At 27.4% G+C, this 24,945-nt stretch overlaps 1 protein-coding gene across 1 annotated transcript in view; it reads right to left on the reverse strand.

The window, feature by feature from the left end:
• The window catches only part of LOC113365944 (semaphorin-2A), a 596,710-nt gene extending 574,448 nt beyond the window's left edge, over positions 1–22,262 (reverse strand). Inside the window, exons 1-2 of the mRNA XM_026607489.1 lie at positions 22,177–22,262; positions 14,344–14,477 (exon numbers count right to left, since the gene is read on the reverse strand). Of these exons, the coding sequence (XP_026463274.1) occupies positions 14,344–14,437 (94 nt within the window). The 5' untranslated portion in view covers positions 14,438–14,477; positions 22,177–22,262. The remainder of the gene's footprint in view (positions 1–14,343; positions 14,478–22,176) is intronic.
• Between the last annotated feature and the right edge of the window lie 2,683 nt (positions 22,263–24,945).

Genomic DNA, 24,945 nt, shown 5'->3' on the forward strand with positions numbered 1-24,945 from the left:
TTATGAGAGTCGTTCTAAATGTTGGTGTAAAAATAGACATGGATGTTGAGGTGTACAAGTATTTTCTTGTGATAAAATGGAATTAATAGATTATAAACAAAATTATTCGCGTTGATAGATATTATCTACCTCACTAATATTTGTCTTAGTATTTTTTTGATTACAATATTTATTACAACTGTTAAATAATTTAACATCTAGTAATAATACTGAACAATAAAATAAATTTAAATAAAAAAGAGTACAGAATAAAGGATAGTATTTACATCAATAGTATTATCGATAGATATCCATAGTATTATGATTTAATATAAAATAAAAGCAAATAATACTAAAATTAATAAATAAAATAAATGAAATTTCTGAATAATAAAAATAATACTAGAAAAACAATAAAGTGAAATAAAAACAATAAGTGACAGATAATAAATATAACAAAATAACTTAATTAGAAATAATATAATAATAATAATAATACTAATAATATTATTGTTAGCGTTTACAAATTTGTTTTAGTATATCATTTGTATCGCTTTTCATTAATAAATGCCTTACAATTGTGACTAATACGGCATTATCTTAATTCTGGTACACAAAAAGTAAAGACATTTTCTATATCTATTATTACTATTATTTTTATTCTGGTACACGAAAGTCTTATATTTCCTACTTGAATTGCTCTAAATTACAATTTTTGTAAAAATTAAGAAACTAAAAGCAAATAAAGCCAGTGGTGCATGTAATCGTGCCTTGAGGAAAATTGCTGGGACTGTAATTTAAAACTTTTAAGAGCTTTGACAAGAAAAAATAGTTTCTTTTGAAAGTTTTGAATTTTTTTGTTCAATATTGAGAATTTAAGTGCAATACAATTGTTGACAGATACATTTTGTCTATTTATTATTATTATTATCTTTATTCTGATACACAAAAGTTTTATATTCCTCACTTGAGTTGCTCTAAATTACAATTTTTGTAAAAATTCAGAAACTAAAAGCAAATAAAGCCAGTGGTGCATGTCATAGTGCATTGAGGCAAACTGCGGCAACTTCCCGTACTGTAATTTAAAATGTTTAAAAGCTCCGAAAAGAAAAAAATGTTGTTTTGAGAATTTTGAATTTTTTGATCAATATTGAAAATTTAAGTGCAATACAATTGTTGACTGATACATTTTCTCTATTTATTATTATCATTATCTTTATTCTAATACACGAAAGTTTTATATTCCCCACTTGAATTGCTTTAAATTACAATTTTAGTAAAAATGAAATTAAAAGCAAATAATGCCAGCGGTGCGTGCATGGCATTGTGCCTTGAGGCAAATTGCTGGAACTTCCCGTACCGTAATTTAAACATTTTAAAAGCTCATAAAAGAAAAATTAGATTTTTTAAACATTTTGAACAATATTGGAAACTTTGAATATTGAAAATATATTGCTTTCTTTGAAAATACAGTTATTTTTTGAGAACTAAAATTTGTGGATATTTTTTTTAAATTTTGAAATTTCTTGAAAGTTTCTGATACCCATTCTTATCGGTTAATTCAAATTACACAATACGTAAGTTTCAACCGCCAAATGGTATTTTTTCATACTTTTTATGGATTTACAAAATCGCTGGATCTACCTTAGCAAAAATTAATCAATTTTTCATTTCGTCATTATAAATGAAATGTTTTCCGAATCATTCAAATCGGACACAACGTTATCTCAAAAACATAATTACCATTTTTGGCACTTTTGCCGCGTATCTTCGAAATGGCTGGGCCTGCCATAACTAATCTAAAAACTAATCAGTACGTCTTTCAATTTTCAAATCTGTTGATCCGTGTTCCTAAAATCGGCGAGAAAAATTTGTATCCAAACACTCATACATCCATTTTTTTAAAGTATGCCTAAATATTACGTTTCAAAGGTTCAGAAACCTTTGAAACGTAAAGATATATAAAAAATTTCATTTTCGATTTCTTTGCGATTACTATAACTTACTCTATGGAAAGTTAATAATGTATTTTAGTTGTTTGGAAATTTTGAGCTTATAAGTGCAACCTAGAGCTTTGGTGAAATTATGACCATTTTTAAGTTATTGTGGTTAAGTTTTATTACTTTTGACCACTTAAACTTTGGAACTGTAATAGCAAATATTTCTAGGGCCACAGTCAAAAATAATAACAATTACTCCGAGTTTCTGAGAATTAATAAACATTAAATCCAAAATTTTAAAATTAGTCGACTTTGAGAGGCGCTCTATCAAAAAAAACATTCTAAGTTTGTTGGCAGATTTCATCAGTCCTTGTCTCATTTAATCAGGATTGCATAATGATAAAATATTTGATAATTTTATAATAGAAAAATAACGAGTAAAACAATGAAAGCCAAAATAAGTCCCATAATTGCACTCAAATGTTTTGGTTCACCCAGCAAATTGTCTTAAAAAATGTATATTATTTTGATTGACAATAAAACTATGCAAATAAAAAGAATGTTTTGGTTACATATTTATAATATTTTTCTAATATTGGTGTAAAGTGATAGAGACAGTGGACATATATTTGTATGACTAAGAAAAGGACATACCACTTTTAGCAAAATCAACAAGAATAAGTAAAATATGTGAAATAATGAACAAAATTGACCTAGTTTAGTTTAGGTTCATTAGAATAAAAGTCAGATAGAAAAATGCTAGTTTTTAATATGATAGATGTTCAAATTGTTGATTTAATTTATATAAGAGATTCATTCTTTATGAACAATACTTCGATCAAATTACATATATGATAGATTGGTAACATGTAAGCATTTCTGAGAATTATGAATATTTTAATGATACAATAATTTTCTTAACGATTGATATATTTATCAAAGATTAGTATTATTATTATTAATAAAGACTTAATAATAATAATTATCATTAATGGTAATTTGATCATGAAATGAATAGTGATAGTTCAGGTAATATATACACGTGAATAATATGGATAGTTCAGGTAACACATACAAGTGAATCTTACGAATCTGTAATATGTTTATAATTTTAATAATACTTCAACTACATATGTACTTTATCATCATAAAATCTGTTAGGTTTACAATCGATACGCCTGTTAGACTGTTAAGTACTTCGATGAGTGTAACCCGCGGTACGAATAACGTACCTGTGTTCGCGTAACAATATGTTTGTTCATAATATTAAGTACACGCACCTGAATCGAAGTATACATTAGCTGATGTTTAAAGGGATATCATGTGTGGACTATCATTATTCGACAGAGCAATCAAAAGCCAATCATGAAATATGAAAACATAGACATGCACTATGCCAAGTGCACACGACATATGGAAATAGACGACGAGGAAATTATTAAAGAAGAGACGATGGCGATATGGGATATAATATACCTATGTGCTATTGTATTCGGTATGAATAAGCTTTGTTGTGCTTATTTAAAAGCACGTGTTTGTTGTGCTTATTCAAAAGCACATTTTTATTTCTAGGAATTTATGGACACTTTAAAAATTGAAGTCAATGATATTATAATTTCATAAGCAAACTTGGTTTATAATGACGACTTTAGAATTGTTCGAACAATAATGTTGTGAAAGTTGAATGCGCCTTAAAATCATTTGGATCCTTTATATTAATTATATTGCGCGATCATACTTATTTGTAAGCATTCTCTGTGTAAGTGAAAGTATTTTTAATTTAATGCATATGAAAACATTGCCATAAAGAGTAGAATATGTATTATTTAGAAGAAAAGTATTTATTATTTACCTTAATTGCAAAGTGTTTTGAAAATATTTTGAAATCGATTCACAGAAAAAATAAAAGAAGCTTTTAATTAAGACAGCAAAAACCAAACAATGCATAAATCGCATTATATAGTGAACTATTGATTCTATTACTATCAATTAATTGCACTATCAAATTTACTATTCGGAATATTATATAAAAGCAGAAATTCTAATAATTAGCATCATATAGTATAAAAGCAGTAAAATTTCTTTTCAATTAGTATCGAATAATTTTACTATATTTATTATTTGGAATATAGGTCTAGAAAGTATAATAATATTATTATTTAAATTGAAATTACTTTCATATTCATTATTTAGAATGGAGAATATTATGCTATAATATGAAAAATAAAGTTTGGTGATAGAATTTAGAACTCGCCTTACAGGAATATTTATAAAATTATTTAAAAGAGAAAAACCAAAAAGTACTTTTAATTGTGTAGTGTCAAGTGTAATTTATTAGTATAAAGTAGTATTTATTAGTATTTTCGTTAGTACAAAATACTAGGTATAAATTTTATTTAAAATATAATACAAAAATATTAGAATTTAAGTCTCGTTGGAATATTGATAAAAGCTTTTCAAAAGAGTAAAAGCAAAAAATTTTAATTTTATTAGTATCAAATATTAAACTGTAAAATTTATTATAAAAGTAGAGTGTCTTCATTATTATTTGCAAGACATTGCAAGTTAAACTGCTATCAAATACAGTATCAATTGAAATTTTTAGTATTTTAAAGACCCATTACATTAACATTAGATTTTGAGGATAGCACCGACAAAATAAAAAAATGTATTTAAAGTGAAAATCGATCGTGAAATGCACGCACATATAAAATATTTTTAAGACATCAAATAATATATTTCTTATTATCTATGAATTTATTCATGATTATGAAATTATAAACTCTAAATAATGGCTCAAAAGTATAATAAATTAACTGAGATTGTCTATTATTTTTTTTTAAGTAGATATAAATTGCATGATTATTTTTAATATACAATACTTTGCATATTATAAATTGTGTTTTAAGGGACATTGTACACAATTTTCATGTTTTTATTTTCAAATACAGAACCTATTGAGAATACATCAATATCACCTGAGGATAAACCAACTTATTAGCAGTTTCGAACCCTCACAAAATTTCCAATGTACAAACAACACAAAAAAGCTCTGTGCACAAAGTTTAGCAAAAGAAATAAACTGACAATATAGACAAATTGTACTTCAGTATACTAACATTCAGCGAGAAAATGCATTAATATATTTCAACAACTCTCAAGGCAGATCCATCAAAAGTATATTTAAAACTTATCGTAGACTTTACTTCAAACTTGGAGCTCTTCGAAATACTTTCGTAGAGGGAAATCGCTCTATGTATGTATGTACTTTGAATACATGTTTATTATATACAAATATACCAGAGCAGACTATAGAAAAGCAACGTCTTAAAGTTGGGCTAATGGAGTTTCAATCAAAATCTGAACTGATGTCTTTTGACAGCAAAAGTCTTTACAGTTTTTGCGATGCGTCATCATTGGATTTGAGTCTCAGAGACTATGTCTAGGAAAATAATTTGCTATGCACTGAATGGTAAATTAGTAATTCTATTAAGTAGTTAAGTAATTTAATTAAGTAGTTATTAGTACTTAGAATTATTAAATAGTGTTTTTAATTCACATGGAGCACATTATAAAAAAAGAGTAGTAGTAGAGTTCTGCATTTTCTGAAAGGGAACTAAAATGGCTAATACATTTTTGTAAAATTTTATGCAACATATGTTAATTAATGTTAAAATATATAATACATGGTTAATAGAGAAATATATAAATACAAAGTGTTGAGTAAATAGCTATAATATAAATAGCAAACTTGTAGTATAAGAAAATTGGATCGAATAAATTAAAGATAAGATTTCTGCAATAATTTATCCTTGCATGATCAGTTAATTAAAATATGTGTATCAAATTTGGTCATTATGAATAATTGATATATTATTGTTGTCTATTGTATGTTTTTCATTAAATAAATGATAATTAACAAGTATATAAGAAAATAGACTAAGAAATAAATAGCAAAAATATTTAAAGCCAAACAGAATAAATATGTGACTCGTTTGAAGATTCAATACAAATATCAAATAACATTACTAGTTAATTTGTCATAAATATGAATTTTACTAAAAAGTAATAAATATAAATTTTACTAAAAAATTCGTTTTTACCTTATATTTCTACTTATATTCTGATGTAAATGAAAACAAATTTTAGCAGTTTCATATTTAATTGAAAAAAAGGTAAGAAATAAAATTCCCAAGTACGTCTCAAAGTAATAGAAATTTCCACAAAACATAAACTTTAATTCATAACAAATCAATTTAATATCTAGATTCAAATTCTGAAATAACCACCTTATCTTGTCATTTCAGATATCGTCATTCGAGAGGAGGAAGTTTGAAGAATTCATTTTCTGGTAATAGGCTCATCTTTATCATTCCTAATTATAAAGTTTAAGGTTAATGGATGTTAATTAAATATTTCCTTGATGAATATTTTGAACTCAATAGAGATGTAATCAATTATAATTGAGTGTGAATTTATGAAGGCGTATCAATCATATTTAAATCTAGAGCAAAGTATTTCAAAACAGAGAAATCGTAAATATTATATCGTGGTAGAGTGAAATATGTGGAATTTTGATTCAATATACCGTTTATCTATTTATTCATGATTTATTCTTCTAATTATAAGAAGATTATAATATATAAGAAGCATTGATATTGTTATAGAGCATATTTTTAAATAAGTGCATGTATTTGGTATCAATAACAAAATTTTAATTTGATATTTATTGATAAATACTAATAATATATAAAAAATATATGAAAATATTGATTCCTGCACTCAATTCTATCTCAATATAATCTCCACCTAGTTGTTTGGTCATGGAGTCAACTAGAAAAATACATATTTACTAAAATAAAAATGTCAAAAACACATTTTTGTTTAACATATGAAAGTTTGAGAGCTTTAATTGAAATGATCAGATGTAAACTTTTACGATATATATGAATGAAAAAATTAGAAACTATTATATGAAATGAAAATCTGTGAATTTTGAAGATATATTTCCAGAAGTTTAAATATATATTGTTTTATCTTCATTCGTAATACAATTTTTATAATTTTGCAATATAATGGACTGTAAAACTGACTTTATTTATAAAGATATCATTCAGTTCTCAGAATTGTTTTGTGAAATTATGGTATTCATAATAATATAGATTTCTACATCGCGACCTGCCAAAGTTTCAGCAAGGTACTGCTGACGAAAAACTGTCATTTTTCATTTTATTTTTAAATTGGTTGTAATATCGAAAATTTCGTTAAACACCGTTCATAAGGGTAGTCAGGTTGTCATATTTTAATCGTTATATACGAAGAATGCTATAGCATACACGTTAGATATTAAGCTTTTATTTTACGCCATGTGCTTGTCCAAGTTTAATTAGATAACTATAAAAAAATATAAGATAATACATAATACCTATAAAATCATTAAGTCATTACCTTGACAGGTATAATAATTAGAAAACCGTAAGGTTGTATAAAAATAAATTCAAAATAATTGACTAACGCTTACCACTCGTGGATTCCGAGATTGATATGAATTTTACCGCCGGCGCGGCAGCATCTAAGTCGAAAGGGTTAAAATTTGAATGCTATAGCCTTCATGTTATTTAGCATGACAATAAAAATTGATGATGGTGTATGCTAAAATATTAACCCATTTTTATCGTTTTAGACAATTTATCGTTTTAGAGCTGAGAAATATATCAAGATTTTTACAAATCCTACGTACACTACTAAAAATATGAGTACCCACTTTCACATAATAATCATAAACTTAATATTTTCTAAAATAATAGTGTTTACAACTTGAAATTTATAAATTTAAATATTTATTTATATAATGTCTAAGCCATTGATACAAATTCTATATTAAGAAATCCTCAGAGAAGATACCTTGCAACTAGTGTAAAGAAACAGTAGTCAGATGTAAGATGTAAGTTTTCCTAGTGCTCATGTAATATATTCAAGATTCCGTGGTACGTACGGGAAAATTATGTTTACGGATCCAGGACGCTCCCTAATTTCATGGACCATTTAACAACGGCCAATGAAAGAAAAGGAACTTTGGAGTCTTGAAAATTCTGAGCGTCTGATCCCTCCGGCAAAGTTCTCCGCGAGTTCAGCATTAATATCAGCAATGATTTGTGCGGCGCGCGGAAACAAGAGTACGGTTGTTTCGAAATGTTGTACCCGTGTTAAAAAGAACGAATGCACTTAAAATAATAATGTATTGGCTGATCGTTTTTGGAATAGACACGTATTTGTATTTGAATATTTGATTATTTTAACATAGTGCCGTTGTGATGTCTACACACATCATAAATTAACTGGTTTTACTATATTTCTTATTTTATTATGGTTTTGCTCAATGATATTATGGTGCTCTAAAGGTACCGTGTTATGAGGGTGATTGTCTTAAATCTAACCCGTATTAGAGCAAATCCGTGTAATAGAAATACCGTATTATGCGGAGTTTATCTGTGTGTAGATAACTTTTTAGCTTAAGATTAATGGATAGATCACTATGGATACATTCGTGGACAATAAAAGTTTCAGCAAGATGCAAAAATTTGAAGTATTTTTTTTTAAATTGGATGTAATATCTGAAATGCACTTTGCACACATTAAGGGTAGTCAGATTATCATGTTTTTTTAATCGTTATATACAATGAATGCTATAGCATCCACGCCAAATATAACGCTACTATTATACGCAATGTGTTTACACGCTAATTAGTGACTACACTAAAAGATAAGATAATGCAAAAATATCCAAAGAATCAGTTAGTCATGACCTTGACAAGTATAATAATTACAAAAACGTACGGTTATATTAAATAAAATTCAAAATAATTGACTCCAAAATTCAAATGATATAATATCCATGTCATTGTGCATTACATTAAATATGAATGCTATAGCATTCACGTCCACATACCTGTTTATAGGGTTCATTTTCACATAAATGAATATATTACCGCGAATAATGCCGAAGCATCGAATATTATGGCATAGTATTTTGCAGTTGAACAAAATAAGTAATATTTTAAAAAAAATTACAGCTAAGCATAAGATGAATTTCAACAATGAGTACTAAGCATCAATATTATATATTGTTAATGTAATATGTATATATAATTATACTTGTCTTGAGATTATTTTAATACATATTGATAAAATCTAATGTATAATTCAATTTATATATAAATTGATATACTGTAATTATATAAAACTAATTTTCTTTTTACTAATCAGAATACAGTACACTTATACGAGCTATTTGGCTTATAAACCAAAATATGTATGTAAAAATATTTATCGTCATAAAAAATAATTATTAGTATAGTGACATAAGCCTTGTTATAGTATTATCATTAAGCTGATTGCTTAAAAAATTGTCATGTTATAAACAAATGAAGATGAAGCTTATTAACCCAATTATTCCTAATTTGGTACGACCTGATATGAAACCATAGTGATATCCATTTTTACTTAACGTTACAGATGAAAATACTTATCAAGTTATCAAGGTGAAAATATATTATCACTATTAGAGAAATTCTATGAAAATAAATTACATAGATTAACCATTGGATTGCCTTCTAAAGCAGCCACATAGTTAAATCACACCGCAATAGAACATATAAAACAGATTCATCCAAATTATAACTATTAATATCATTATTAATAATTTTTATATTTTAGAATTTGATGTATATAGATATAAAATATATCTTAACGATCTATAAAATTTTATGATATTTTATGAGAACTGGAAACTCTATAGGTTAATGAAATCTAGTATTTATTCAATAAAAAAGCTAAAATTAAAAGAAGAAAAATTCATATTTCAAAAAAAATGAATTCTATTAAGAATGGAAAGTATAATTAAATTTTTTCAATCAATTTAATTGACTTGGAAATAAAAAATATTTATATGAGAAAAAGATGAATAAAAACACACACAAGTTACAGTGTTAGAAAAACAAATTTTGGTTTGCTCTATAATTAGTTAGCAGTTATTTTATAATTTACAGGTATGCTTCGAAGCATATTCATACAAGTTAATCAATAATATATCAATATTTATTTTAAAAATGAAATTTGGAAATATGAAAGATATTAGTTGATTCTGATTCTGATGTAGGCCGATTGTTTCTGGAAGTATCTACTATTTACCAAAACTCTATGGTCAAAGGAATATCATTAATTATTGTTATTGCATGATTGAACTATTTAATACATTTTTCATAAAGTAGTTTAAATAATAAATATCTAAAATAATTTGAAGATTTAAATGGGCTTTATAAATTAGAAGATTTAAGTTTCATCAGCAAATGTAAGCTAAAAAAGATTAAATCGAATAAAAATAGTTCATCAAACAAAAAGTCTCACAATCATATTTCAAAAATAACAATATAAAATTTGCAAAGCGCATTTCATAGTTGCATATTTTATAACCCAAATTTCAAACTAACAATTTAATTTGATATTAATCCTTATTAAAACTTTAGTGCGTACAAAATAACATAATCTATTTACAAAAGCTTTATCGCACTTTTAAAAAATCGTTTACAAGAGTGCGCCAATATCAGACATTGCATTGTTAAAGTAGTTGAGTAAAGCACATCGCCGAGGCGCAGGTTAGGTTTTTTACGGCGGTAGTAAATTTAGATTGCGATACTCTTTATTTTTTTCCTGTTACGTTTTATATACACATTGTAGAGGAATAAAAGTTTACTTTTATTGAGCGAACATTGTCTAAACAAATATCGCAAGGAGAGGAGCGCAAAGATGAGAAAACAACAGAGTATGTAAAAGTGCGACCGTAAGCGATTGCAGTTTGAAGCTGGAATGAAATGAGCTTAAACGGGGTCAACTTGGTAAAAAAATGCAGCAATTTAAAGAAGTATGTATAACATGATTTGTAGTTATTTGCAGTTAATTTACAAATTGTGTTTATTATAAGAATAAATCTGCAAAATGACGAGAATTTCCGGCCACAGTGATAGAAAAGTAGTTTTGGTACGGACCCATAGAAATCTAAACAAAATTTCTCGTTATTAAAATCGCTATGAAGTATCTATTAATTTGGTGTGAATATGTCTAACAATCATTTTTGATCATCAAATGGCTTTTTTTATTTTTTCATTGGATCTCAGAAACTGCTAAACCTGCGTTCCCAAAAATTTTAGCAGTTGTAAATGCAAATAAAACGTTTTTTGAATCATTCAATTCAGACACTCCGTTATCTCAAAAACGAAATTACTATTTTTGGCACTTTTCGCCCCGTATTTTGGAAAAGACTGGACCTGCCTTTGCCAAAAATTAATTAGCACGTCTTCCGGTCGATCGAAATCGAATGTTTTATGAGTTATTTAAATTAGTTGATCCGTGTTCATGAAATCAATGACAAAAATTTGTATCCGAATAGACACACACACATACATCCATTGTTTATAAGGTAAGCCAAATTGTTCAGAATCTTTTGAAACATTAAGATAAACAATTTTTCCTACGGTAAGTTAAGACTCTTTATAAAATCTATAGTCTTGTTTATATATTTATTAATTTTTATAATATTTTTTCTACAAGTTATTAAATAATATCTTGAGAATATAAAAAATAACTGAAGTTTATACATAGTTTCAATAATAGAAGGTGCTTAAGTGAGAAGATCTCAAAAATATGGCACCAGACCATTCCCATGAATTTAGCCTTTCAAATAATCAGAAGAAGAGAAATGATATATATATTATTAATCTAGAATAATGTCGTTATTATTCTATATATAAATGCCATGAAAATTGATATATAAATATTCGATTTGATTACCTATTACTTCTATATCAAATATCTTGTTAACATTTTTGAATTTTGGTGTTAGTACAGAATTTTTGGCAAAAAATGCGATGAAAGAAAATTGAATTTATCATCCAGCTATCGGAAAATTTTTATCTAGTTTCATTAAGTGGCTTTTAGATGTATAAAATAGGTTAAGAGGTTGTGAAAAAACGTTGACGGAAGATCAATTGTTGATCAAATGTTAAAAGATTCAGAATGACTTGAAATATTGCGAAAAGATAATAATAATAAACCTGGTTTTTGTTCGAGGAGTTAAAAATATACAGGGAATATAGATATCAATCAATAGTACTCAAGAATTCAAATAAAAATCTTAAACAATGTTTGTATATATAATAAACTATTTAGCTATATACATTCTATTGTTTAATTCTATTACAAACAAGCAATATAATAAAGAATTCTGAATACGATTCATAGCCATAAATCTATTTTACATGATCAATATTTAAAATAAAATAAAAATTTGCAATAAAAAATTAAATATTATCCATGCGAAGTTATTAAAAATATTATGAGGAAACGCAAAAACGTAATAAAATCGTAAACGTCTATATGATTATTAATTCCAATATTATACATCGTACAATTTTATTGGAAGTAATTCTGATAACCATTTTCCGTACAATTATATCGCACATTTTCCACGTTATTTTTATAATATCCGCATTTATGGTAAAAATATAAACGCGGTAATTCGAAACCACTTGATTACACCGCACGTAAAGTTTTTAATATACAGTATACTCGGGGGCTCTGTTTAGTTATATTATAACAACTGGTTCAGTTGCATAGGAATCGATATTGCTAATGTTCAAACACGGGTATTACTTTGTTAAAACATTATCTTCATAACGGCAACTAATAAGATAAATATAGAGTCATGTTCCGCCTCGAACAACATTGCACTCTACAAATAGGTACATGTTCTATTCGCATAGTGTACATAGGGACGACTATTCGTTCCATTGTTATATTATATAGGATATAGCAAACTCCTTGGAAATTTACAATGTGGTATTATATTCGACAATGTACGAGAAAACAATATCGAAACCGATATTGTGATCTCGCAAACAATTCAGGATTGAAGACAAATTCTTCAATAACCTTCTGATAGAAATCAGTAGAAGATTATATAGGAGTTGTATCTCAAGTATTAAAGACAAAGCTGTGTTTTTACAAAATTCGTATGTATATAAAAATGAGTACACACACACACACATATATATATATATATATATATATATATATATATATATATATGTTGAGAATGGGTAATTTTGATTCTGCTGATATATCAAATTCTAAGAAGGCGTAATACCATGTGACAAATGAATATATTTAACTCTTTGGGGACGGCTGTCCACCTGAGTGGACAAACATACTCTATTAGGCACAGGCTATTTTATAAACAATGACTCAGTTTGCATAGAAAAGTTGAATAAATCACATATAACAGTGATAAACAGTGTTGTATTTTGAAAACAATTTTAAGTTATTTTAGTAGTATTTCTAGCCCTTTTCTTTGCTATATAGTCTTTTTTCAATATTTAAAACGGCCGAGCGCTTTTAAATATGGCAAAACGACTAGTAAATTTTGTGAATCAAGCAGTAGTGAAGAAGTGTTTCAAATAAACATTCATATAGACAATTTTTACGAAATTACTATTCGCACCGAAGATAGTGATGAATGTGATTCTGATATTATCCCACCAACAAAAAGAAGAAGTTCGACAAATTAAATGAGGAGCGGAAAGACATTAGCGAATGTGCCGATTCTCCTTCAATAATCGAGTTTGACATACATCAACAAACACCCCCCACTACAAATACCAATATAAGACATCCAATAGATTATTTTACTTTTTATTTTACAAATGAATTATTAGTCAATATAATAGAAAAAACAAACCATTATGGTAGGACAAAAATGAACAATTATACTGACTAATCAGTGGCATATGCTAAATGCGAGAGAAAGAAAAAGGGCTTGTATTGTCTGTTCTGACAGAAAAGCACTAGGATGAAGGCGGCGAACAACATTTTATTGTTAAACATGTCAAAATCAACCAGATATGCCTTTTGGAAATTGTTTTGAACGTCACCATTCTTTATAAACTGATCAAAAATAAATTAATATTATAAATGTATATCCTTCAATGACCACAGATTTTTATCAAACAAATTGCATAACATATACAATGAAATCAAACGCGAAAAAAAGCATAATATATCTGACTGAATTAGAATTGGATATTGAATTTCAATTAAATAATTAGAAGATTAATTTTGAATAAAATATTTGGTTCTAATTTTATTAAAATTATACGTTAAGTTAATATATATTAAACATTGCCAACTTCATATTTATCTTCCCTTAACCCTTATATTTACATGTTAAGATTTAGCTCTGTTTTGCTTTACGCTCTACTTTGATGGGATGTAGCATTCACGGTAAGCGGGGTATTACAGCATTTTTATATATATATATATATATATATATATATATACATAAATATATTGAAATTGTATTATTATCACTAACCTGGAGAAACTGGTTCGTTCCCGAGAACGCCGTCCAGGATCATAAATACGGCCAACGCGCAGCTGATACACAGTACCAGCCAACTGCCCTCCATGGCCGATGTCCAGCAAAAAACTGCCACACTACACTATAACCTGAAACAACAAAGTTGAAAAATATACTTATCTATTGTTTACTAAATTAATTTATAAAGAAATATACACATATATTAGTTTTAGTTTACAATCTCAGATTGAAGTTGATGTTTATTATGTTAAGCACCACTTATTAATCCTTAGTTCTAATTGTAAAATATTTAATTGTTATATATGAATTACCAAATAATTAATAAATTTATATAGACTTTTATATTTAAAAATATTGTAATAATATTATTACAATATTTAAATTTAAGACTTTATTGTAGCTTTAGCAAAAATATAAAACGAATCAATTACAGGTAATTTGTATCTTACAAAAAATGATTCTATTGCAGTCTCCATTATATAAAATTAGTCTATTTAACCGCAGATTATTTATATAACGACTTAATATATATTATATTAATATTCATTATATGGTTCTACATACATTTATTAAAACATGTTATTTTTAGTATTAAATTCACATATTTATGACTAAATTGCAATGTAACACAATGCGTTGATTGTAAATAGAATTTGAGGCAAATTAACGAAACATTGTTTAGGTATTAAATTTAGTTGATTTATGTAGTGTACATATATTGTGCACTATTATTTAGTATTATGTTATGAAGTCAACTCAAAAATAATTGCTTTCAAAACAATTCTTGAAAGGATAGGTACTCTTGAGTATACACAGTTTACTTGAGTTTATTAGTTCAGTTGTGAAAATTCAGTTGTTTAACCGAAAGTGTTATATGAAATAGTATTTCATTTTGAGATGCCCTTTTATTAACCCAAATCTATATCAAATGCTTCAGTTTTTTCAGATTCTGTCTTCAGAATCGAGGTAAAATGTTGTTTTACGGTAAAAAATCATGTCCACAACTATTTTTTTCTTACAACTATTGTTGCAAGTAAATGGAATTCACAACTATCAACTATCTTGAAATCTTTTCAAAAATTGCAATCTAAATACTCGATAGTCAAGAATTTATACGCATGACGAGTATATTCCTCAACACACAAAATTTTGTTACTTCATCATTATGGGTATACTCATCAATCACAATTATCTTAGCAATAATATATATATATATATATATATATATATATATATATTATTTTGCATTTCAATAATATCTGTATGCATAATATAACATTCATACTTCATCTAAATTCAGATATATTATTAAACAGATTATATATTTTCTTAATTTTTCTCTGTCCTCATTATCACGCACACACACAAGAGTTCATTATTTGCAATCATCTGGGCTGGCGTTCTGAGGAAAAAAGTTCATCAAATATTTACAAGTGCGCAACCCAAAAGTTTTCTGTATTAAGTAAGGAAAAAGTACTGCTATTAATTATTTTCGGCATAAAACTTTTAATAGCTGTCAATGCTTGCTTCGGCTTGAAAATCACAGTCTGTCCCTCATACCAAGTTTCCGATGTTTCCAGGACGAAAATATTGTCGCGCTTCGGCAAGTCGATATTCTTTTACGCGATTCATGGGCTATTACGCCCATATTGTTCTTTCATATCTATCCTTGATAGACTTATTAAATCATAAATTAAATTACACGGGATTTTAATGATGTACTTTTGTATGAAATTGGCTTCGTAAAATTGATGCTTACAAACGATATTTTTATTCGTTTTTTATTTTATAGGAAGGAAAATAAACAGGGCAAATCAATATAATACGAATTTATATTTATGTATGAAAAACATAAGTAAACATTGTTTATTACATAAACCTAAATTTGTATTATGTAATAAAATTTCGATATTAAGTTTATAAAATATTATTCAGAGTAAGTAAATATTAGTAAGAGGAGTATTCAGGGGTTGCATTATAGGCATGAATTATTAAATAAATATGAACTATAATGTTTTTTGTTTTGTGTTGTTACTATGTCTTATGTTTTTTTTAAATATATATATATATATATATATATATATATATATGTATATTTTTATACTATAATTTATATATTCATATTATGTTAAAAGATTTATAGGACAAAAAAATAGCTCTAGACCTAGAGATCAAGTTACATAATTGGGAGTATATGATTATTGGTAATATAATTGAAGTTATGTAATCATACATAATACAAATTCGGGTATATAATGGCATATATAGAATTATATAATTAAAATTATGCATGCAGTTCTTGTTTTATTACAAAATTGTAATAATCATTAGGTATGTATTATATAAGTACGTATTAATATCTGATTCACATTGAATAAATTTTGTAAAATGTATTTTTAAAAATTGTACCAGGGGCTAAATGACCTAACGGCCAAAAGCCTTAAATAAATAAGTTAAAAAAATATTACAAAACAATGTTTTATTTACATGTAGTCTTTATGATACGGTATGTATGTGTTTAAGTAAAATTATTATTTTATAATATTTGGTAATATTTTGTATAAAAAGTGTGAATTAAAGTAATTATAGAACGTACGAAATAAATTCATTAAATATTTATCGTTTATTTCGAAAAATTCAAAAAATTGTTTTAATGTTGTACAAAAAAGTTATAAATATGTATATATAAATATACATATAAATAAATAAATAAATGAAAAATGTTATATTACAAATATATTTTTTAACCATAGTGTAAGGTTGCAATTCTTGTTCTATGGGTCATTACGAAAAAAGTTGCCAAAAAAAACTATAGCTCGCATGTGAGATTCAGAAGAGCTACACTTTAAATATATTTTTATATTCTTATAATAGAATATTAACTCACAAGAGAAGCATATTTACTTGTCTGGGAATTTAATGAAAATTCGAATGTATCACCATTCAAAGAGTTGAAAACAAACCTCTTAATTATAAACCTTATAATCGCAAAATGATCGCAAACAGTTATAAATATTTTCTACTCCAAATAACTCAGTTCACTTTAATATATTATAGTAAATGTAAAACAAAGATTAATTTTACAATTAACATTTGTAAAGATACACATACAAAACCATCAAACCAGAACATAAAAGTTAAACAATATTATTTAAAAAAAAGAATGAAAATTTTAATTATATATATATATATATATATATACATATAAATTATACACATACCGTATGTGACATACGTATATATTTATGCATTTAATAGCATAATTTTTTTTATTCATTCCATATTATGTAACAATCAGAGTTAATAAATTAATATGACAAGCAAAATCAAAGTGATTGAAAGAAATAAACTTGAATTGAAATAGTTTCACAAAATATTTATAAAAGTAAGCATTATGAAAGTATAAATCATCAAAACTCTTATAACATTGACCTTATATTCTCAATATGTCAGAGCACAAAACTAATAAATCGCACGAGTACAATTGTCGTGTTAAACAATTCCAAATTATGATATAAATAAACGTATTTTTCAAACAAATTCTGCTGTATCTCAAAATCTCTTCAATCTAAAATTGCAATTCTCGTTTCCAGGTTTTTAATAAATAACAGGGAATCCTTCTAAATTAATCAACGAGGATCTTAAGTTCAGAAGCTCTTCAATGCACAAACGGCGGCGGGTGGCAAAAGTAATATATATTTTGTATCATAAATTCTGCAACGGAACATTTATAGGGACAATAATAAAAGCTAATCCGGCACTCGTAGGGGCTTGTTTAACGAGCCCTTCAAGGTGAAGGACCTGAGATTTGGCACAAAGAAAATCCGCTTTATTTTTTCTGTATCGGGATTTGAATAATACGTCGTACGTTATGGAGAGACGATAAGCAATATTATATATATATATATATATATATATATATATATATATATATATATATATATACATATGTATATATGTGGGTGTGTGTATATATGCGTATAGTATAAAAAATTTCGATCAATATATGTATGTCGATTATTCTGGAGAATGATTACATTTTGAAGATTACGATAATATCATTGTTATACGAGAAGTAAGTCAATATAAATATGGTTATTTAGAGATTCAATCTTACACAAATATACATATATATATATATATATATATATATATATATATATACGAAAATCATGTTGAGAAGAGGCCATCGGAAATTTACTGAATCGACAAACTTGGATATTTTTAACTTACTGAAGGAAAATTTCGTTTTCACGAAAAAATTCAATATGCTACCTCAACGTTTTCTCGAAGTTTCAAGTCATTTTATTGAACTGTAACTAAGTTGAAAAAAAAATCGATAAGTGTTAAAGCAAAGATGAGCGAATAGTAATACTCTGCGGCCCACTGAGTATTTCTAAAATACAATTTTATTTTTATCGGAACCATCTCCCATCTTGTTTGTTTTATTTTGTTATTTTTATTAGTATGTATCAAGTTTTTCAAAATATTAATAAATGCGATCAGCCATAAAAGTTTAAAATTTTAACGGGCCGTTAGGTTAAAAACAGGACTAAAATTAATGAAGAATAATAGTGTAAAATTTTTCGTCTACATTTTAGCTAAAAATCCTGAATCCATTTTGAAAATTTAAGAACTATTCAACAGATATCAGTTGGGAATCGTGCTGTTTAATTTTTGGCAAAGATCGGGAGGCTCGTTTCTTCGTAATCAAATGTTTTGCTGCTTTACATGGAGTAGAATTCAAGAAGTAAACAAACATGCTAAAAAATTAGACGCCTGTGAAAAGTGATTGAATTATAGAAATTCGAGTAATAAACCGCACTTTTATGATATACAAGCACTATAACTATAGGACTATAGTTATATAAATACTGTTATAATTTGTTATGAAAGATATAAATTGCAAATCGGATTAATTAGTTCTCAGTGAAAGCGTAACGTTCATTCTCAAAATGAACTATGTATGAGACACATATAAATCTGTTAAAGTTCTTTGAATCATTCAAATCGGACGCTTAGTTCTCTTAAAAACTGCCGTTTTTTACATATTTAGCTCCGTATCTTCGAAATGGCTGGGCCAAAAACTAATAAACAGTTCTCCCAATCATTAGTAATTGAATGTTTTTTAAATCATTCAAATCGGATACTCCGTTCTCTCAAAAAGTCGATTTCTATTTTTTGCACTCTTTGCTCTGTATCCTCGAAACGGCTGGACCTGCCTTTGCCAAAAACTAATCAGAAACGAATGTTTTTTGAACCATTCAAATCGGTTGATCCGTGCGCCCGAAAACGTGACTGGAAATTTGTATCCATACATACATACACACACACACATTCATTTTTTCTGAGGTATGCCAAAATGTTCAGAAACCTTCAAATCGTCGAGAAATGTAAAAATTTTCAATTCCGATTTTCGGCCCATTACAACAACTTACGGGAAGTTAATAATCATTGACAGTATATATATATTTTTTTTTAAATATTTTTTTTTAAATCAATCAGAACCTTACGTCCTATGAGCTGTTGGCCGGACTTTTTATTGGTGCAGCAATGCCGGGTGAGGGCTATTTTCACTTGGAAACATATTGCTATCTATATTTCCAAGTGAAAATCATTGTCACTGCTGCCTGACAACAGGCTGCTCAAAGTGGGTAAAACCCGGGACCTCTGAAACAAGTCCCGTCGCTCTTAACCGCTTACCTACGGGCGAGCCCGACTGTATGATATCTCTCGTCATTCTATTCGTGTTTGGGCCTAAAACCTTGCAACACCTCCGAGGCGCCATATTTGTGTTTGGGGCCGATAACTTAAATGGTAAATAATAATTTATTTTTTACCATGGCTTTTGTATTTATTGGTTTTTATATAACGCGATACAAATGACGTGATTTGTACTGTACCAACTCTGACAATGAGTATATTTTGGCACGGTTCCTATACAATGCAATAGAAAATGCCGTGTTTTTATAGCGCGATTTACGTATTACACTGGGATTGACTACATAACAACATAATTAATAAACTAGTTGGTTTGGTATTTAGCCTTGAGGCAAATTACATGAACTTCCCGATATGTGTAAATAATCGACTTGATCAAAAAAATGTGTAAATAATATACTTCATCAATCCTACTTTAAAAAAAACGATAATAATTTTAGCAAAGTTTGACGAATTTTTAAAATTAAACTACTTGTTGTAAGGCCGTAATATTACAGTAAGTTCTATAACACCATGATGTATATCGCCAAAAAAAGTTCCATGAAAGAAGGATTAAATTTTTTTTTTCAACAGTTAATTACAAGAAAACGGCTCGGTAGATTTTCACCTAAAATTAATCAGTATCATTCCCAAATGATATCTTTCGAACAGTTTTTGATTTTTCAAAATCGGTTCGGTAGGATGAGCTTAAATGTGGACGAAAATTTAACACTTTTTTTCAACAGTTAATTACAAGAAAACGGCTCGGTAGATTTTCACATAAAATTAATCAGCATCATTCCCAACTAATATCTTTCGAACAGTTTTTGATTTTTTAAAATCGGTTCGGTAGGATGAGCTTAAATGTGGACGAAAGTTTAACACTTTTTTTCAACAGTTAATTACAAGAAAACGGCTCGGTAGATTTTCACCTAAAATTAATCAGCATCATTCCCAACTAATATCTTTCGAACAGTTTTTGATTTTTTAAAATCGGTTCGGTAGGATGAGCTTAAATGTGGACGAAAATTTAACACTTTTTTTCAACAGTTAATTACAAGAAAACGGCTCGGTAGATTTTCACCTAAAATTAATCAGTATCATTCCCAAATGATATCTTTCGAACAGTTTTTGATTTTTCAAAATCGGTTCGGTAGGATGAGCTTAAATGTGGACGAAAATTTAACACTTTTTTTCAACAGTTAATTACAAGAAAACGGCTCGGTAGATTTTCACCTAAAATTAATCAGTATCATTCCCAAATGATATCTTTCGAACAGTTTTTGATTTTTCAAAATCGGTTCGGTAGGATGAGCTTAAATGTGGACAAAAAGTTTTTTCGAATTACAAAGAAATGGCTTGGCAGATCGTTGCACAAAACTGACAAACGATAGTCCTCACCGAAATACATCAAATGGCTTTTAAATTTCTAAAATCGGTTCAGGCGTTTTTGAGAAAACGTCGATCAAAAGTCTAATTTTGACAAATGCCAAAAAGACCATACTGATTTTTGCAAACTTTGACTAATTTTTAAAGCTGAACCAGTTGTCGTAGGGCCGTAATATTTTAGTATGACCTAGAAAACTATGGTTTCTTTCGTCAAAAAAATAATCATAAAAATCGTCAAAATTTTTTTTTAAAAACTTTATTACAAGAAAACGGCCCGGCCGATCTTAACCAAAAACTAATCAGCACGATTCCCAACCAATATCTATCGAACGGTTTTTGAATTTTCAGAATCGATTCAGAATTGCGGGCTAAAACGTGGACGAAAAATTTTTCACTTTTCTGCAATTTACAAAGAAACGGCTTGGCCGATCGCCGCACAAAACTCAGAGACGATTGTCCTCATCGAGATACATCAAATGGCTTTTAAATTTTTGAAATCGGTCCAACCGTTTTGGAGAAAACGTCGATTTACGGCAAAAAATCTGTTCACACACACACACACACACATACACACACACACACACACACACACACACACACACACATACTTTTTCCAAATTTGGTCTCATTCGATTCAGAATGGCTCGAAACGTCGAGAAAACATAAAATTAGCGATTCGGATTTTTTGATGAAAACATAAACTTCTCCTTCGGGAAGTTAATTAAATAAAGAACTTACTGCTTTATCCACTAATATCTTCAATAAAATCACACAGAGGCACAAACACAAACACACGCGGTGACAAAAATGCACTCGGCACGATTAGATTAACAAAACCGACGATCGACGATCGACGACCGACAGATCCGATCACTTCGAGTGTCGATCGACAACTGATTACGCATAATTTTTGAACATTTTTTTCCTTATCAAAGTATTGCCATATTTGGTCATAAATCCAATGCGTGACGTCATCACACAAAAGGCGCCGTTTTCAAATTCAATGCAAGATATTCAAACGGACAGATAAAATATCGATATTTTGCGCAACGATATAATTTGAATTTAATAAACTAGGTGTAAGTGGCATTGCGCTTTCATAATAGATAATAATAAAAATAAAGATAAATTATTTAGAAAGCGTGTACGATGAACAAAATATTAATTTACTAATCGAAATATATGAAGAAATTTTTTGATAAATTTAAGTATATTTTTCATATTTTATTTAAATCCATGTGCTTTAATTTTATTAATTTCATATCAAATCATTTGCGTAGTAAGTGTTTTATATCTCATTATATCTCATTATATCTCATTTTTATTTTACATTTATTATTTTATTTTTGCATGTTATCCCCATTATTTTTGGTGATTATTTTGTACATTTTTTAATTGTAAATCTATATTTTCAACATATGTTTTTTCGCACTTAAATTAACTTTATGAATTGTTAAATTATTTCTTTATGTATCTATTATTTTTGGTGACTATTTTGTTATTTCTTCTAATTGTACATATATAATGTTTAATCTAATCACAAAAATCATCAAATGTAATCGATTTGTGTACACCTGCTTGAGTTACTTTTTTAAATGAAACTAAACTTAAACTTAATATAAAAAAGAAAATGTAAGTGTAAATATATATTAATCTTATCATAATTTGTAAGATATCATAATTTGTATAAATCATTTTGGGAACGATGAAGGCAGGGAATGATTTCATATTTCTCTGTAGAACGACTAAAATAATATTTTAAATATATAAAATTTATGATTATATAAAATTTCTACATTTTTTAAATTTTATTAATCTAATTTCACACAATAAAGCTATAGCAATTTTTATCAAAATCTTATTGACCCGAGAAAAAATAATGCTTAAGTTAATTTGGCATCATTAATTTAACATTTGTCGTTTATTGCAAAATAATATTCAATCTTTTTAATAAAATTACATTTTTTAATGAGAATGAAATAAAAACTACTATAAAAGTGAACATATGAGTACCAGGTGGAAAACAATTCTTCACTGACTTAACAAAATTCAACATTAAAGCGAGAAAACATTTTGGAGATGAATTAATTTTATTTTCCGATAGGAAAGTATTATTTTGATTATTATTTTTTTATATATGTATACTTGTATGTTAGTATGCATGTACGCTCTAATTTAGAGTAAGTGTGTCATGATTTTATATATATAAACAAAAAAAAATTCAAAAAATATCGATGTCTAATAAAATAATCGCTGAATCACAAATTATAGCATTTTAATAAAATTTGCCCAATTGGCGTAATCAAATCATCTCAAAACAATAATTGAGTCGTTGTAAGCACAACCGTAAACTTGAACAACGAAATTATTTTTGGAAAAGCTCTCCAATAACTATTATTAAAAACATTATCAAATTAACAAATTGAGATTATTTACTACTATTTTTGAATTTATTTACTGTTATCTCTTACACCAGAATGTCTGACGGATATGCAGTATATAGGAACATATGTTTTAATAAGTGAAAAATTAGTAAGATTTAGTGAAGGTTATGTAAATATTAAAATAATCTGTTCAGATTTATCATAATTCGTATTCAAAACATTATATTTAAATAGCCAATAAGTAAAATGAAGTATTAAGTTAAAATGACTCCTTAATAAGCAGTTCGTGAAACTATACTCGACCCATATAATTTTCAATGGCCATATGTCATTCTCCATAGATTGGCTTCCATTAATTCTGCTCACAAATAGCTCTGAGTAAATAATAAATTACTTCGTGGTAGCTATAAGAAATGGTAAACCGTATCAAATATTCGATATGAATATGTTAAAATCATGTTCGTAATCTATCCCTAATGGTATAAAATCACACGAGTGGTCTATTTTCGTCTGACGGCTAGACGCTGTCTCATTGAATCGTTAAATATTGACCGAAAGCGTTTCGACACTAATCTGTAAACAAATTTAGTTCTCACTTTAAGTACTACTGAACTCGGGCGAAATATATTAAATCTGGATAACAATTCTACAAAAGAAACGCCTTATATCAAGCCATCGTTTTTGTAAAGGTTACTGCGACTGTAGAGAAGGAAAACTTCGCATGAAAGAAGACGAAGTTTCATTGTTACACTAAATATTTCAACTAGGCAAATTGAAATATATATTTTTATTCCTATCACTAATAACAATCAGAATATTAATTACATACTATGAGTTATTGATTTACATTAGTTAAATATAATTATAGATAGTAGTTACCCCAGTGGGTAATTACTATTAGATACAATTTATTGGAACGAGTTAATAGGCCATCATTTTTTAAGTCTTCTTTATTCTGATATAAGAAGCAGCGGATGAATTGGGGTGATTCACTAATATTGTATTGATTAGTGAATCATGTTTTTATGAAGTTTTTAATATATATTGCTCATGTACCAAAGTGCACCTGTCATCATTCTAATCGTATTTATCACATTAGCTTTGCTAGATCAGCCCCAAAACT

The sequence above is a fragment of the Ctenocephalides felis genome, unplaced genomic scaffold (assembly GCF_003426905.1).
Source record: "Ctenocephalides felis isolate EL2017-DRISC unplaced genomic scaffold, ASM342690v1 CF-g0.4_SCAFFOLD_01170, whole genome shotgun sequence".
Classification (NCBI taxonomy): Eukaryota; Metazoa; Arthropoda; class Insecta; order Siphonaptera; family Pulicidae; genus Ctenocephalides; species Ctenocephalides felis.